General features: G+C 37.6%; 1 protein-coding gene across 4 annotated transcripts in view; it reads right to left on the bottom strand.

Annotated features, from left to right (window-relative positions):
* The window catches only part of STK4 (serine/threonine kinase 4), a 100,398-nt gene that overhangs the window by 52,465 nt on the left and 32,779 nt on the right, over positions 1-15,154 (bottom strand). For all 4 annotated transcript variants that reach the window (XR_014235981.1, XM_082361755.1, XM_082361756.1 and 1 more), the window contains exons 6-9: positions 14,873-15,040; positions 13,082-13,219; positions 10,476-10,604; positions 9,521-9,707 (exon numbers count right to left, since the gene is read on the bottom strand). Coding sequence is in view for 3 of the 4 variants with exons in the window: in XM_082361755.1 (XP_082217881.1) it covers positions 9,521-9,707; positions 10,476-10,604; positions 13,082-13,219; positions 14,873-15,040 (622 nt within the window). In the remaining variant the exon portion in view is untranslated. The remainder of the gene's footprint in view (positions 1-9,520; positions 9,708-10,475; positions 10,605-13,081; positions 13,220-14,872; positions 15,041-15,154) is intronic.

A 15,154-nucleotide genomic window follows, 5' to 3' on the forward strand; every position in this document is an offset into this window, starting at 1 on the left:
TGAAAGTCAAATATAAAAGGAACAATTCCCAGGAAGAGTTAACAATTCTAAATCTATATTCATCAGACAATGCAACCTCAAAATACAAAAGTCCTCCTCCCCAAAATATAAATCTCAAAATTAACAAAAATTGACAAATCACAGCCACAGAGTAACAATTTTAACGTATCTCCCTCAGAAACCAAAAGATCAAGTATCAAAAATTAGTGGGGAATAGCTATATTTGAAGACAATTAACAAGCTAAATCAACGGTATATATATAGATTCCTACAAACAATTAGAAAACACACATTCTTTCTAAGGCACACAAAGAACACTTAACAAAAATTACTGACATATTAGGCCACAAATGTCACAAGAAAACATAAAAAAACTGGTATCGGGGACTTCCCTGGCGGTCCAGTGGTTAAGACTTCACCTTCCAATGCAGGGGGTGCGGGTTTGATCCCTGGTTGGGGAGCTAAGATCCCACATGCCTGGCGCCAAAAAACCAAAACATAAAACAGAAGCAATATTGTAACACATTCAATAAAGACTTTCAAAATGGTCCACATCAAAAAATCTTAAAAAAAAAAAAACTGGTATCACACAGACTGTGTTCTTTAGCCACAATTCTCTGAAATTGAAAATTAAAAATAAGCAGTTAAAAAAATTCATACAATTTGGTTTTTAAAAAGCACTTCTGAATAATTCATGGGTTAAAAAAGAAATATGTAATAAGCACAAAGCATCACAAGCTGGGAAAAAGTACTTACAATGTGCCACATATGAAACTTATGGGATGCAGCGAAACTGAACTTAGAGAAAAAATTACAATGTTACCTGAATACATTAGTAAGCAAGAAAATTAAACAGCTAAGTGTTCAACTCAAAAATCAAAGAATAAAATTTAACAACAATTTTGATTAGAAAAGAAATCTCTTAAACTAGAAATAGACCTGATAATGGGTACCTACACCAAACCTACTACAAAATCAAACTTGATGGTAAATTATTAGAAGAATTTTCTTTAAGATAAGGAATAAGACAAGAATGCCCACTACCACCTCTATTATTGCAAGTCTTGGTAAGAAAAATATATAAGTATAAAGATCAAAAGGACAAACTAATTCACAGACAGACTGCCTTCATAAAAAAAAACTTCAGAAAACCTATTAGAACAAAAAAAATCCATAAAAATTAATTTAACAAAAGATCTAAAACATCTTTATAGATATAATTATAAAGCTATCTACGAAAAGATATAAGCCAAACAGATGGAAAGATAAACGATGTTCATGAATAGAAAGAATTAACATCATAAAGAAGGCAATTCTGCCTAATTAATCTGTGTATTCAGTGCAATTCAGTCAAAATCCCAGTGGTATTTTACAAAATTTGATACACCGATGTTAAAATTTACATGGAAGAATAATGATATAAATTTCAAGAGTAATCTGTATTGAAAGAAAAATAAAAAGGGGAAGGGGAATTTATTTTTGATAGATGGTCAAGGAAGGCCTGAGAAGGTACCAGGACCAAAGATCTGAATGGAGGGAGAAAGCAAGTCTTTCAGATGGAAGGAATAAAATTAGATGACTATAGTTCATACTGTAAACTAAAAAAAATTCCTGATATATTTAATAAAGTCCTAAATGTGAACAGTAAAACTTATAACCTTTAGAAAAAAAAAATAGGAGACTGTTTCTAAGACATTTGGGTAGGAAAGAATTTGTTTTTTTAATTGAAATATTGTCAACATACAATATTATGTTAGCTTCAGATGTATTACATAATGATTTGACATTTGCATACATTATGAAATGATCACCACAATAAGTCTAGTAAATATCTATCACCATACAAAGTTATTACAATATTATTAAGAATTTCTTGGTTACCAAAGGGAAAAGGTAGGGAGGAGGGATAAATTAGGAGTTTGGGATTAACATATACACACTACTATATATAAAGTAATCAACAAGGACCTACTGTATAGCACAGGGAACTCTACTCAATATTCTGTAATAATCTATACGGGAAAAGAATCTGAAAAAGAATATATATATGTATATGTAAAACTGAATCACTTTGCTGTACACCTGAAACTAACACAACATTGTAAGTCAACTATACTCCAATATAAAGCAAACATTTTTAAAATATATTATTAAGAATTTCTTAAAGAAGGCACAAAAAACATACGGTATAAGAAAATTCAGACGAATGTGACTTCATGAAAACAAAAGTTGCTTTCTAAGAAAATATCCTGAAAAATTAAAAGCACAAGTCACAAGCTGGGAGAAAATATTTACAATGCACATAACTGACAAAAAATTAGTATGCAACATATAAAGAACCACTGCAAACCAGTAACAAAAAAAGAAAGAAAAAGAAAAGGAAAAGAGCAAAGGCTACTCCCAAAGTAAGCATCAGACTTGTATAGTCAACATGGAAATAAATTAAACAAAAACTAAAGAGGCTACACAAGAAAAGCTATAAACTGTCATTGTTAATGTTTATTTTGATACATAAAATAACTTTTCCCAAGTCAGTTCTGCACAAGAATTTTAAGTTTTATTTTTTTTAATGTATTCAATTACTTTGTTAGGGCCAATTTAGCTGATGATAGGTTCGAAACTATATGCGTGGTACTACGCTGCAGAAAGAAAACATCAGTTCTGGTTAAGGTCTACTGAGAAATCTGGGAAGAGAAAGGAAAAGTTTAAACTATTTTGAGATGTTCTAACCGACTTCAGTCTTATTTGAACTTTGCCAAGTATGAGGTATCCAATCTCCTACCTAAAATAAAGACATTGCCCTAGTGTTGCTGTGGTTACTTAAAATAGATGTTAAAATATAAATAAATAACAGTCTTGATCTAGAATGAAGCCTTCCATAGAAAGGGGATTTGTGGACACAAGTGGGAACACCATTTAAACTCATAACCTATTACAGAGCTCCCTCTGCCGGCCCAGAGAAAGTACAAGGGCCCTGACACTGACACAGAACCTCTCAAGTCACCTCAGGAATGTTCCCTTCAAACAGTGAGGGCAAAGTTCTTCTACGGTCCTTATGCAAAAAAAACCCAGTGACACAGACAAACAGGAGAAGCCTTCCAAAATCCCCAAACTGATATTTTATCCAGACACGAGTTTTCAACGTAGTGTGGACAATGGTTTACCTCTATGGTTCTGACAGGGGTTCTTGGGGACTCTCATAAAGCAATCAAATCACACCCCACTCTAACCCTCCCTCCAAATGCAATCTGATTCTTTATGGTAGATTCAGATATACACAACCAAAACATACTCCCTCAGATGTAACAAAATCATCAGAGGCAGGTTCCCTTTGAAAACCTTGTGCCCTTTGTGTCTGGAAATCCTGGGCAGACACAGAGCGAGGCTAGGTACTCAAACAACCATCAAGGGACACTGCAAGCTGAGACTTGCCATCAGATGTGCTTGTAACATGAGCCTTGGTCCTGTCCCTTAACAACTTAATAAAGGGGCTCTGCTAAGGAGCAGGGTAATAAAATGGTTAAGAGCATGAGCTTTGAAATCAAACGTATTTGGCTTCAGGTCTTGGCTCTTCTGCTACTATGTAATCACCAGCAAGTTACTTAGTCTCTTTGCAATTCAGTTTCTGCTTCTGTGAAAGGCCGGGGGTGGGCTGTGAAAACACCACACATCACGGTTGTAATGATTAAAATATATGAAATGCTTATAAAGGATTAAGCACCGCACCTGGTAGATATTAAGTGCCTAATCATTAATGATTATTATTAACAGTTATAATGTCTATCCTCTTAGGTATAATAAATAATTTATATATAAAAAACAATTGTTTGACATGTACACGCTGCTATATTTAAAATGTATAACCAACAAGGACCTACTGTATAGCACAGGGAACTCTGCTCAATATTATGTAACAACCTAAATGGGAAGAGAATTCGAAAAAGAATAGATACATGTATACGTTAAAAAAAAAAGAAGAGAAAAAAAACAACTGTTTCTTAAAAAAAAAAAAAGTTAGCTTTGGAATCCCCTCAAAAGCCAGCACCAGTCTTACCATGAATTTTGATGGGTTTTATGTTATGGATCTAATGCCCATTAACATAAGGGTAGGCTTCCAGAACAAATCATAAGTTCAGTAGAATGAAAAGACCATAGACTTCGGAGTTCTTTGAATTCCCAGCTCCCGTGTTTACTAGCCACGTGACCATAGCAAATGTTAGCCACTGAAAAAATCGCAATGTCTGGGTCAAACAGCTGATTAGACATGGCTCAAAAAGGAATTATAGAATTAGAAGATGAATCCAGGTCTAACACCCAGAAAGTGGCGCAGAGAGATTTAAAAAAATGGAAAATATAAAGGAGAAATTGCTGTAAAGGGAAGAAACTAAGGATACTGATAGCTGCTATTAATCCTTGTGGAAGGTAAACTGGTACAAACCTTCTGGAGGACAATATGGCAATACCTGCACATTAAATTGTTCAAACACTTCTGGAAATTTTTCCTAGGAAACATTAAAAGGAAGGCAAAATTTATATGTAGGATGTTCCCTGCAGAGTTATTTGTACTAGTGAAAAACTGGAAACAACCAAAATGCCCAGCAATGGGTAAATGACCAAAAAACACTGTTAAGTGTGATAAATATAAAAAGGACTATGCAACAACATGAAAAATGTATATGCTTATTCAGTAGAAATTAATCAGAAATTAGAATATCTAAGCAAATTATTACCATATAGGAACTATACAGGCATATGGTCAAGAACAGGAGTTCTTTGCTGGAGTGAGAGGACTTAGGGGTGAACTACTTTCTTTTGTAACAGTGCATTAATACTGTTGTAATACTGTTGGTATAAATAATTTTTAATACAGTAAATGAGAATAGAGGCATTTGAAATATCTAACTTTTCTAAGGTACTAGGTGAAACCCTATTTATTTTCACAAATTTTAACCTGTAGAAACTTCAGTTCTATATTAGTCATGAGTTATATAATTTTTATAAACAATTAGAGCTACAAGGGACAAGGAAAATAAAGAAGATTAACAACTCTTTATTTTTATTGATTAAGGCACTGAGGCCCATACAGGGAAAGAGAATTGTCCAATGTAACACAGATAGTTATTATCTGAGCCACGCTTGGTCAGACAGTCTCCTTTAAATGTTTAGAAATCAATATGAAGAAGTGGTCTAATGTCTGAGATCTGCTTTAAATTAATTCAGTTTGTTATTCTCTTTGGCGGAGAGCTGAAATATAATGGGCAGTGAGTTATTTTTGAAACTGGTTATATGTCCACAGGGGTCGTGATATTATTCTGTGTAACTGTATATATTTTCATTTTCCATAATGAAAAGTTTCAGTAGCTCCTAAAATAATGAGTAAAGATCTCAGAATTAAGTGGCAAATCTATCTAACTTGTGACTCAAAACTGAACTACAAGACCTGAAACAGATTGTGAACTAAGTTTATTTAATGTCACTTAGCTGTGACGGTTGAGGTTTTTAAATGGGTTTTTCCCTCATGACTATAATAAAAGATGCATGTTTCTCATTAGACATGCTAAAACTATCCAAGTTCAGAAACTGAACAAACAACCCACTGAATTAATGAGCACTTAAAATACGAAAATTACATTTGGAACAAAATTAACTCTTTAAATTTAAAACGGTGGATTTTCCATAACACGTACATGCACAACACATGTTAACGGGTCAGCCTAGTTATATTACACAGGGATTATAATCATCTGCATAATTAAACCCTTTAAAACAAGCAGAAGATATAGCATTCTGAGTCAACAAAAAGAAGTCAGCAGCTCACTGCTGCAAAACAAACCTTCCTAACAAATCACACGGGCTAGCTACTTAAAAGAGCAAAAGAAAAAATAAATTTAGTACGTATCATTCACTTGATAATTTACGTAACACCAAATCTTGAGTCCAGGGGATGAAACATACTGTAAGAACACATTTTCGATAAGAATTTAAAGAGACACTAGCAGGGAGTGACAATGTTTTAATACACTCTTTGTAAATATCCATTTTTAAGGCCATAAAAAACAGTGCAAGGAGGAAGAAGGGAGAAAAAAAGGATTCTTAAGGAAATGCAGAATTCAAAGTCCTAATTTACAGGATACACTATGATATCGGCAGTATTTTTGGTGGGATTTTTTTTCTCTGATAATAACTCTAGAAAATAATTTGGAAAATAAATAAAATTTAAAATACCTATAATCCCATTTCTACTTTTAATATTTGGTTTATTTTTCTCTGGCCTTCTGATTGGTTTTTTTCAGTCTTTTTTCTATGCACATATTAACATGTTAATTTATCTTTTTACTTTTGTAAAGCTAGAATATAATTTCTCTACGTCTTCAATTATTTTCTTGGGCCAAATTCCTAGAAGTGGAATTTACTGAGTGAAAGGTTTGAATTTTTTAAACTCTTGATATGCACTACATTCCGGAAAAGTTAGATCAATTTACACATCCATCAGCAGTATTACTACTCTTTCACCATTTGTATAATTCTGACCTGAAGCCAAACACACATGATGAGCCTTGGCCCCAAAATAGAAAAAAGAAAACAAGAAAAACTTTTCCCTTCAAAAACAAAGGGTTGATTATAAATACACAGACCTGGAAGGTGAAAATTCAAGGGGGCTGCCTGAGATCTAAAGCCCTGGAATGGTGTGTTCTAGCCACAATAAACCAGCTGCAGTTGCCCTGAACTCACTGCCACTTGGACTTTGTGGACACGGCTCCCTCTGCTGGAACATCTCCACCCACCCTACTCACTGCCAACCTTCCTGCCTTTTTCCTCCAGGAATCTGTCAGTAATCCCCAGCCTAAATTAAATACTCTTCCACTCTGCTTCGCCAACACCCTCAGATTACCTCTGTTTTAAAGCCCATTTCATATGCTGAAGTGTAATTAAATGGTCTGTCCCCAGACTAGACAGTGACTTCCTTCAGGGCAAGGACTGTTTCTTCATTCCCTGCTGTATCCTCAGCATCTAGCAAAGTACCTGGGATACAGTAGGCACTGAAGAGAAATTTATTGAATGAATTAATCAATCACAAAGCAGTAGGTCTAAAGCAGGAGTTAGAGAACTTTTTCTGTCTGTAAAGGATCAGACAGTAAACATTTCAGGCTTTGGGGGCCACACGGTCTCAGTCACAACTGCTCAGCTCTGCCTTTGTAGTGCAAAAGCAGTCATAGACAATAGCAAATGAATGGACATGGCTGTGTTTCAATAAAACTTTATTGCTAAAACCAGGTGTCAGGCCAGATTTGGCCTGTGGACATAGTTTGCCAATCAGTCCCTGGTTTCGAGGAAGAAACTCTAAATTTTAAAAAGGGAAGGAAAATATTATTTATATGTGGAATCTAAAAAAATGGTACAGGGCTTCTCTGGTGGCGCAGTGGTTGGGAATCTGCCTGCCAATGCAGGGCACACGGGTTCGAGCCCTGGTCTGGGAAGATCCCACATGCCATGGAGCAACTAGGCCCGTGAGCCACAACTACTGAGCCTGCGCGTCTGGAGCCTGTGCTCCGCAACAAAAGAGGCCGCGACAGTGAGAGGCCCGCGCACCGCAATGAAGAGTGGCCCCCACTTGTCGCAACTGGAGAAAGCCCTGGCACAGAAACGAAGACCCAACACAGCCAAAAATAAATAATAAATAAATAATAAATAAATTTAAAAAAAAAACTGATGAAAATTTATTAAAAAAAAAAAAATGGTACAAATGAACTTATTTACCAAACAGAAATAGTCACAGATATAGAAAACAAACTTATGGTTACCAAGGGGGAAAGGAGGGGGGAGGGATAAATTGGGAGATTGGGATTGACATATACACACTACTATATGTAAAATAGATAACTAATAAGGATCTACTGTATAGCCCAGGGAACTCAACTCAATACTCTGTAATGACCTGTATGGGAAAAGAATCTAAAAAAGCATGGTTATATGTATATGTATAACTGATTCACAGCAGAAATTAACACAACATTGTAAATCAACTATATGCCAATAAAAATTAATTAAAAATAAAGCAAAAGAAAAAAGGAGGGCTTCCCTGGTGGCACAGTGGTTGAGAATCTGCCTGCCAATGCAGGGGACACGGGTTTGAGCCCTGGTCTGGGAAGATCCCACATGCCGCGGAGCAACTGGGCCCGTGAGCCACAATTACTGAGCTCAATTACTGAGCGTGTCTGGTGCCTGTGCTCCGCAACAAGAGAGGCCGCGATAGTGAGAGGCCCGCGCACCGCGATGAAGAGTGGCCCCCGCTTGCCGCAACTAGAGAAAGCCCTCACACAGAAACGAAGACCCAACACAGCCATAAAAAAAAAATAAAGAAAGAAAGAAAGAAAGAAAAAAGGAAAGAAAAAAAAAGATGATGAAAAGATCATAGAGACTTAATGCTTTAAACCTACGCAAAGCTCAGGCTAAATTGTACGTTTAGAACTCAATTATTATTACCACTTTGTACTCCCAAATTCCTTTTCTCCATGACTTGTTCTGTAATGCACAGAGTAAAGGGAAAGGAAACAACTGAAGGGAGAAGAGAGGATGGCCCTCTTCAACGGGAACTGAGCACAGGTGTTAGACCTCAGTCATAGGCCAAATAAAAATGATCAACAGCATAAGAAAAGCAGCAGAGATGGGTTTACACTAGAAGGGACTGGATAGGACTCTTCAATTTGTACATTCACCCTTAACAGATTGACTGAGAATTCGTAAGTCTGGTTTAGACACACAGAGTATCGTGAAAACAGACTGAAGATAATATGTATGATAAATAGCTCAGAATTTCACTACACTTTGAATTATGCATCAAAACAACGTATGTGCTACGTAGAAGTAAAATGTATAATAATGAAAGCACAAAGGAGAGGAGGGAGAAGCAAAAGAAGATATGCAAATGACCAAGAAATACATGAAAACATGCTCAAAAGCATCAGTCATTAGGAAAATGTAAATTAAAACCACTATGAAATACCACTATGCACCTACTAGATCATCTACATGTACAAAGCCTGCCCATACCAAGTGCTGGCCCAGATGTAGAACCATTGGAACTATCATACATTGATCTGGGCAATATAAATTAAACAGTCACATAATCACTTAAATCAATAACAATCACTATAAATTAAACAAAAATAAAATAAACAATCACTTTGGAAAAAAGAAACAAAAAACAAATGTATGTGCTCACCTCCACAGATCAAGGAAAAGAAGGAAAAAGTGACAACATTCAACGAGAGAATGGCCGTTCAGGTTTGAAAGTCAATCCCTTCTTGTTGTTGATGCTTTCCTGCCTCTGATTCCACATGCCGGCTTCCTCCCTCCCCGAACCCTCCACTGCTGCCCCAACCCTCCAACACTCTTACTCCTTTGCTTGTGACAACAGACAGGAGCTTCAAGACTGAGTCCATGTGGACCATGAGAATCTGCTCGCTCTGGAATGTGCGTGGTCTGCCTGCGAAGTTAGTCTGTTTAATCAGAGCCTTACTTTTCATAGTGCCTTCCTCTTCCTCCTCCTCTGAGTTGATCACCATGGTGCCCAGCTGAGATGGCAATGTGTCATCGTGTTCGATCATAGTATTGGCCCCATCACTGATGGTGCTGGCTACTCGGACAGTGCCCATCTCGTCCCCTGCTGCTCGGACCATCGTGCCAGAATCCATTTCATCCTCCTCCTGGAAAAGGACGAAATCTCAAATGAGGGCTGATTAAATCAAAAGATTGAGTTTTCTGTACGTATAGCTGATTCACTTTGCTGTGGAGCGGAAGCTGACACACCATTTGAAGCCATTATACTCCAATAAAAAAAAAAAATTAAAAAAAAAAAGATTGAGTTTTCTGAATTACTCTTACTCATCTTGGTGCAAATATTTCTGGATTTGATGCTTACTTGGGTTCTAAACCCAACTTGTAGAACCGAGAGCACTCTTTTTTAATTGAACTATAATTGATGTACCATATTATATATGTTACAGGTGTAAAAGACATTGGGTCACGATTTTTAAAGGTTATACTCCACTGACAGTACTCTTATTCAACCAAAGAAGATCATCCATATGTAAAGTCTACATATTTAGTATGGATCCTAGATGCCCCAAAAGGGCATGGGAAAATCCAGTCTCAGACCTGAGTATTCTCTTTCCCGAATAAAAAGTTAAACTGAAGAAAAAATATGGAGGCAAAAGAATAAAATGTGGAAGTGTCTGAGGAAGCACTGAGAGATGAACAGACACAGACCCAGCAAGCCTCTAGCAAGCCCTGGTCCCAGACAGGACACGGTCAGCAAGAAGAGCCTCCAGTTCCAGGTGGAACCCACATCTCCAGCTCATCTTACCTGGCTGGCAATCATGAAATAACAAGCACTGATGCCCGAGGGCTGGCAATCATGAAATAACAAGCACTGATGCCCGAGGCCCACCACAACGCCCGCCACTGCCACTCACTGAGTTTTCTTCATCGTCCTGGTCCACCTCCCGCTGCTGGGCTTCCTGGCGTTTCAGCTTCACGTCCATGGCTTCGTTAATTAAATCCCGCAGTATGGACACTCCTTTGGCACTCTTGACAAATGGGTGCTTAGCAAGAAAGTTGAAGACGGTTTATATGGCACCAGTGCCAAAACACTGCCTGGCACACAGTAGGCACTTGACAATCTTTGTTGAATCTATCAGTGAATCTAATCTTTCTCTTTATGCTTTGGACTACAGCTAACCCACACTTGCTTTATAACTGTCAGCAGGTGCATTCAGGCTTTGCCCATCTTTTCTGGCTTGGCTGGAATGTTTCCTCCATTTCTCTCTACCAACTCTGGAGATTCTCAACAGGCTGGCACTGCCCCCTAGAGGAAGTTCTGTAAACATCTTGGGAGCTTGTTGCTACAATGTTTGGAGAACACAAACTACATGGGACATAGGAAAGGGGGCAGGGACACAAGTAATCCCATAACGTGTGGAACAGTCTTATACAACAACGAACCATAGCACATTCTCCATATCTTTAAAATGTCTCAGAGTACATATACACTTTGATAAATAATGCTGACGAACTTTTTCAAGAGATAAGCAAAAAGTCTAGTAATTTGGGAGGTGATTTTGGAGAGGGGGCTTAAGCGGAATAAAGACATTGTTTAGAAATCACTGAATAGTTTACTCCTGCTTATTCTTTCTATTCAGTGTCCCATAGCATTTCCAACTATGTATTTAGGTAAAAAGGATTTTAGTGCCAAAGTGTAGTTACTACAGAAATACTAAAACTGGTCACTAATATGTAACAGATGTAGGCCCCAATATTATTCAATCTGCAAAGATACTTGAAACACAGGGATATTGCTGACTTTCCTTCACAGAAATAGTTTAAAGTTTTTAATGTTAATACCATCTTATATTTTTGTTGTCTGCCTTTGTAACACAGTAAGAAATCTATACTGTGAAAGTTACATGTGGAAATTCTTTTTTTTTGGGGGGGAGCATTGCCTGTTGTTTTCCAAACTTATTCTGACATTGTCCTCAGTGTTTATCTGTAATCCATTCTCTGTTCCCCAGCACCCGTCAGAGGATATGGGCTCCAAGGTCTTTGCAAGGACCCTAGAGGCGGACAGTATACCTCAACGTGTGGTAAGATCGAAATACAGAAGATATCTTGTCCATAAAACCGCATCAGTACCCCATCCAGGCAGGAAAAGAATTTGCCACTGCTCTTAGAAATAAGACCCAGCTCGTTTGCAAGAATATCATATTTCCTTGTTCTCGCCACTGGGCAAGTCTATAAGATCATTTCCCTCCTCTTATCATATATAAATGAGTCTGCCCTGTTATTACTTAACATTAGATTTCTGTTAGTGTCCATACACTCATTTTCCTGTTTCTTGAATGGAAAGGTTTCTGTTCTTCTTACTGCTCTTAAATCTAAACTCATTCATGATGCTAGATACAGTTGTCTCATTACTTCATTATGTCTATAAATTGAAAAGCTGGAGCATTTCTATATTGACATTTGTATTATTATAAATTATTATTCTTATATTTCTCCATCATAGCACTAACATTACCCTGATTCTTTTTAAACTTTGGGCATAAATAGATTTTAGCATCTATGAGTTTCATTCCAAAAGGATTATAAATGTTATATAAATGTTAAAAAAAATATGTATTGGTTATAAAAAGGGGGCATTGGATCTGACATGACTGAAAACCATTGGCCTAGCTCAGTAATAATAGCAGATATTTGTCAAATCTATTATATACTATCTTTAATATGCATAAAGCATTGTTCAAAGTCATACATATTATATCACTTAATCTTCACAACCAACATATGGGGCAGGTACTTGATTTCCACTGTATAGATAAGAAAAGTAAAGTAACAGAGAGGTTATGTTACTTGCCCAAGGTCATAGAGCTAGCAAACAGGGAGCCACGATTCAAACCCAGGACAGGCTCCAGAATCCAAGCTCCTAACTATTAAGCATACTGCCTGCCAAACCCCACCCATCCTTCAAGGCCCAAGCACACAGGTTACCTCCTCCAGGAAAGCAGTCCTGGTATCTCTAGTCCAAAGTGGCCTCTTTCCACCCTGAGCTACAACAGCACCTACCATTGATCCCAGTTCTCTGTCAGAACTGGGTATCTTTAATGGCACTCCTGCTTTGGGATCAAAAAGACTTAGGTTCTAATCCTGGCTTTGCTGTTTACCAGCTGAGCGGCTCTAAATGAGTTAACCTCTCTAAATCTTCATTTTCTCACCTATAAAAGTAAATTAATATCCCTCTCTCACAGGGTGTATGTGATGATTAAATGGCACAACATGCAAAGTATCTAGCACACAGTAGGTGCTCAATAAATGTCAGTTCCTGTTCTCTAATCCCATAGAGCCCTGTATTTTCTTATTATCTTGTTCAATGATTTAACTTTATTCTCTATGTCTTTTCTAAGCAGTTACATTCAAAGGGAATATTTTATACCTCTTTACCATCTCCATGTAGGTGGGTTAACAGCATCTTTTGGTCAGCCTGTGAATGAAACAGAAAGAGGCAGCACCCCAGGGTGATTCATACCTGTAGGAGTTGAGTGGCCGTGGCTCTCTGCTCAGGGCTCTTTATGAGACACTGCTTCACAAAATCCATGAAGCTATCTGACCACAGTTCTGGCTTTCGGAATGTGGGAGGTGGGTTGGTAGGAATCATGAAGATTGCCTAGTTTTAAAAAAAAAAAATTCGGCAAAATAAAAGTGATGCTCCAATAAAAATGTGACTGGAAATACATTTAGAGTTTGGTAAAATGATTTTTCTCTTCTCCACTACAAGCCCATCCAAATTACAACAAAAATCCAGGTATCTCAGAGTAGATCACTATAACAAATATAATAATAGTGAAAAAGTTTGAAATATTGCGAGAATTACCAAAATGTGACACAGAGACACAAAGTGAGCAAATGCTGTTGGAAAAATGGCGCTGATAGGGACTTCCCTGGTGGTCCAGTGGTTAAGGATCCGCCTTCCAATGCAGGGGACATGGATTCGGTCCCTGGTCAGGGAACTAAGATCCCACATGCCGCAGGGCAACTAAGCCCACACGCCGCAACTACTGAGCCTGCGTGCTCTAGGGCTGCGTGCCACAACTAGAGAGAAGCCCGCATGCTGCAACGAAGAGCCCACATGCCGCAACTAAGACCCAACTCAGCCAAACAAATAAATTAATTAATTTTTAAAAACAGTCTTTAAAAAAAAAGAAAAAGAAAAATGGCACTGATAGACTTTCTTAACACAGGGTTGCCACAAACCTTCAATTTGTCAAAAACTCAATAGAGTGAAGCACAATAAAATGAGGTATGTCTGTATTATTTATTGAGTTTCCAATAAAAGAGGTACAGCTTTTTAAAAACATAAAACTCTTTGCAATAAGCAGCTTAAATTATATTCTTTAAATCTAAAAATATAACGAGTAAATCTTCCCACCCTTCTCCACTTCTGCCCCCCCAAAAAGACAGGAGCTTATCTCTGGGCACATGAATACTTTTTAAAAAACTGTTAAGTCTATTAATAGAAGGACTACTTAATCAGAAGAGAGGGGGTGCTGAGTTGGGCAGTATGGAGAAGACTACAGAGCCACTGAAGAAGGTAGGGTCAAGGTCTTGTAACAGTGCTATCATGAGGGGTTCTAGGGGTGGGGAAAGCCTGGAAACTGCTTAGCGTAGCAATACTGAAGGAGTTTCAATGGAGACCGAACCTATGGGCCCTTCATACTCTAAAAGTGGATGGAAGTTGGAGAATACAGAGCCGCTAGAACTTTACACATGTAAATACCTATAAGGGCCAGGCAGGAAAAAGACAACAAATGAATCAGACTGGGTGTCAGTGACATGAGTTTAAAAAAATAGTCTACTTTCTTCTTAATACTACTATAAAAAACATTAGAGAAAACACTGCAATAAGTGATACTTGGTGAATAGGGAATCGTGGAGACTGATAAAGTGGAAAGCCCATGCCCTGTATAAAGGAGAGGACTGCTGCTCAGCTCCAGTTAGTGTTGTTATGTTAAAATGTGAGCACCTGAACTATTAAAAACATATACACTGTACAAGTCAACCACGCATCTCCTGGCCCACGTCCTGCCAGAGGGCTATTAATACACAACCTCTAGAATGGAGAGGGGTGGATTACACTTGACTTAATTAGTGACTACAACTAGTGGAAGTGTATCATCATCTGGAGGCTAGACTGACACTTATCAATTATTTACAATTAATTCATTTATTGTTTGGTACCTAACCAAGTAAGTCATTTAACTAAGTTTCTAATGATCACCGGTAACTAACCACCCCACTGGTTTTCTGCCCATTTCCTTACCCTCATTGGATGGATATCGGCATATGGGGGTTTTCCTTCAGCCATTTCTATGGCTGTTATTCCCAACGACCAGATGTCTGCCACACAGTTGTACCCAATTTCCTGAATCACTTCTGGAGCCATCCAAAATGGTGTTCCTATCACTGTATTTCGCTTGGCCATGGTATCCTAAAATAGAAAGGAGAGAGATCAACACTAAGCAATAAAACTGTTGAGAAAAAGAGTCCCTTCCAACAATAAGAAATGTCTTAGATTTGAAATACATACACAAACCATACTCAA

Source organism: Balaenoptera borealis, assembly GCF_965194805.1.
Source record: "Balaenoptera borealis genome assembly, chromosome: 16".
Lineage (NCBI taxonomy): Eukaryota > Metazoa > Chordata > Mammalia > Artiodactyla > Balaenopteridae > Balaenoptera > Balaenoptera borealis.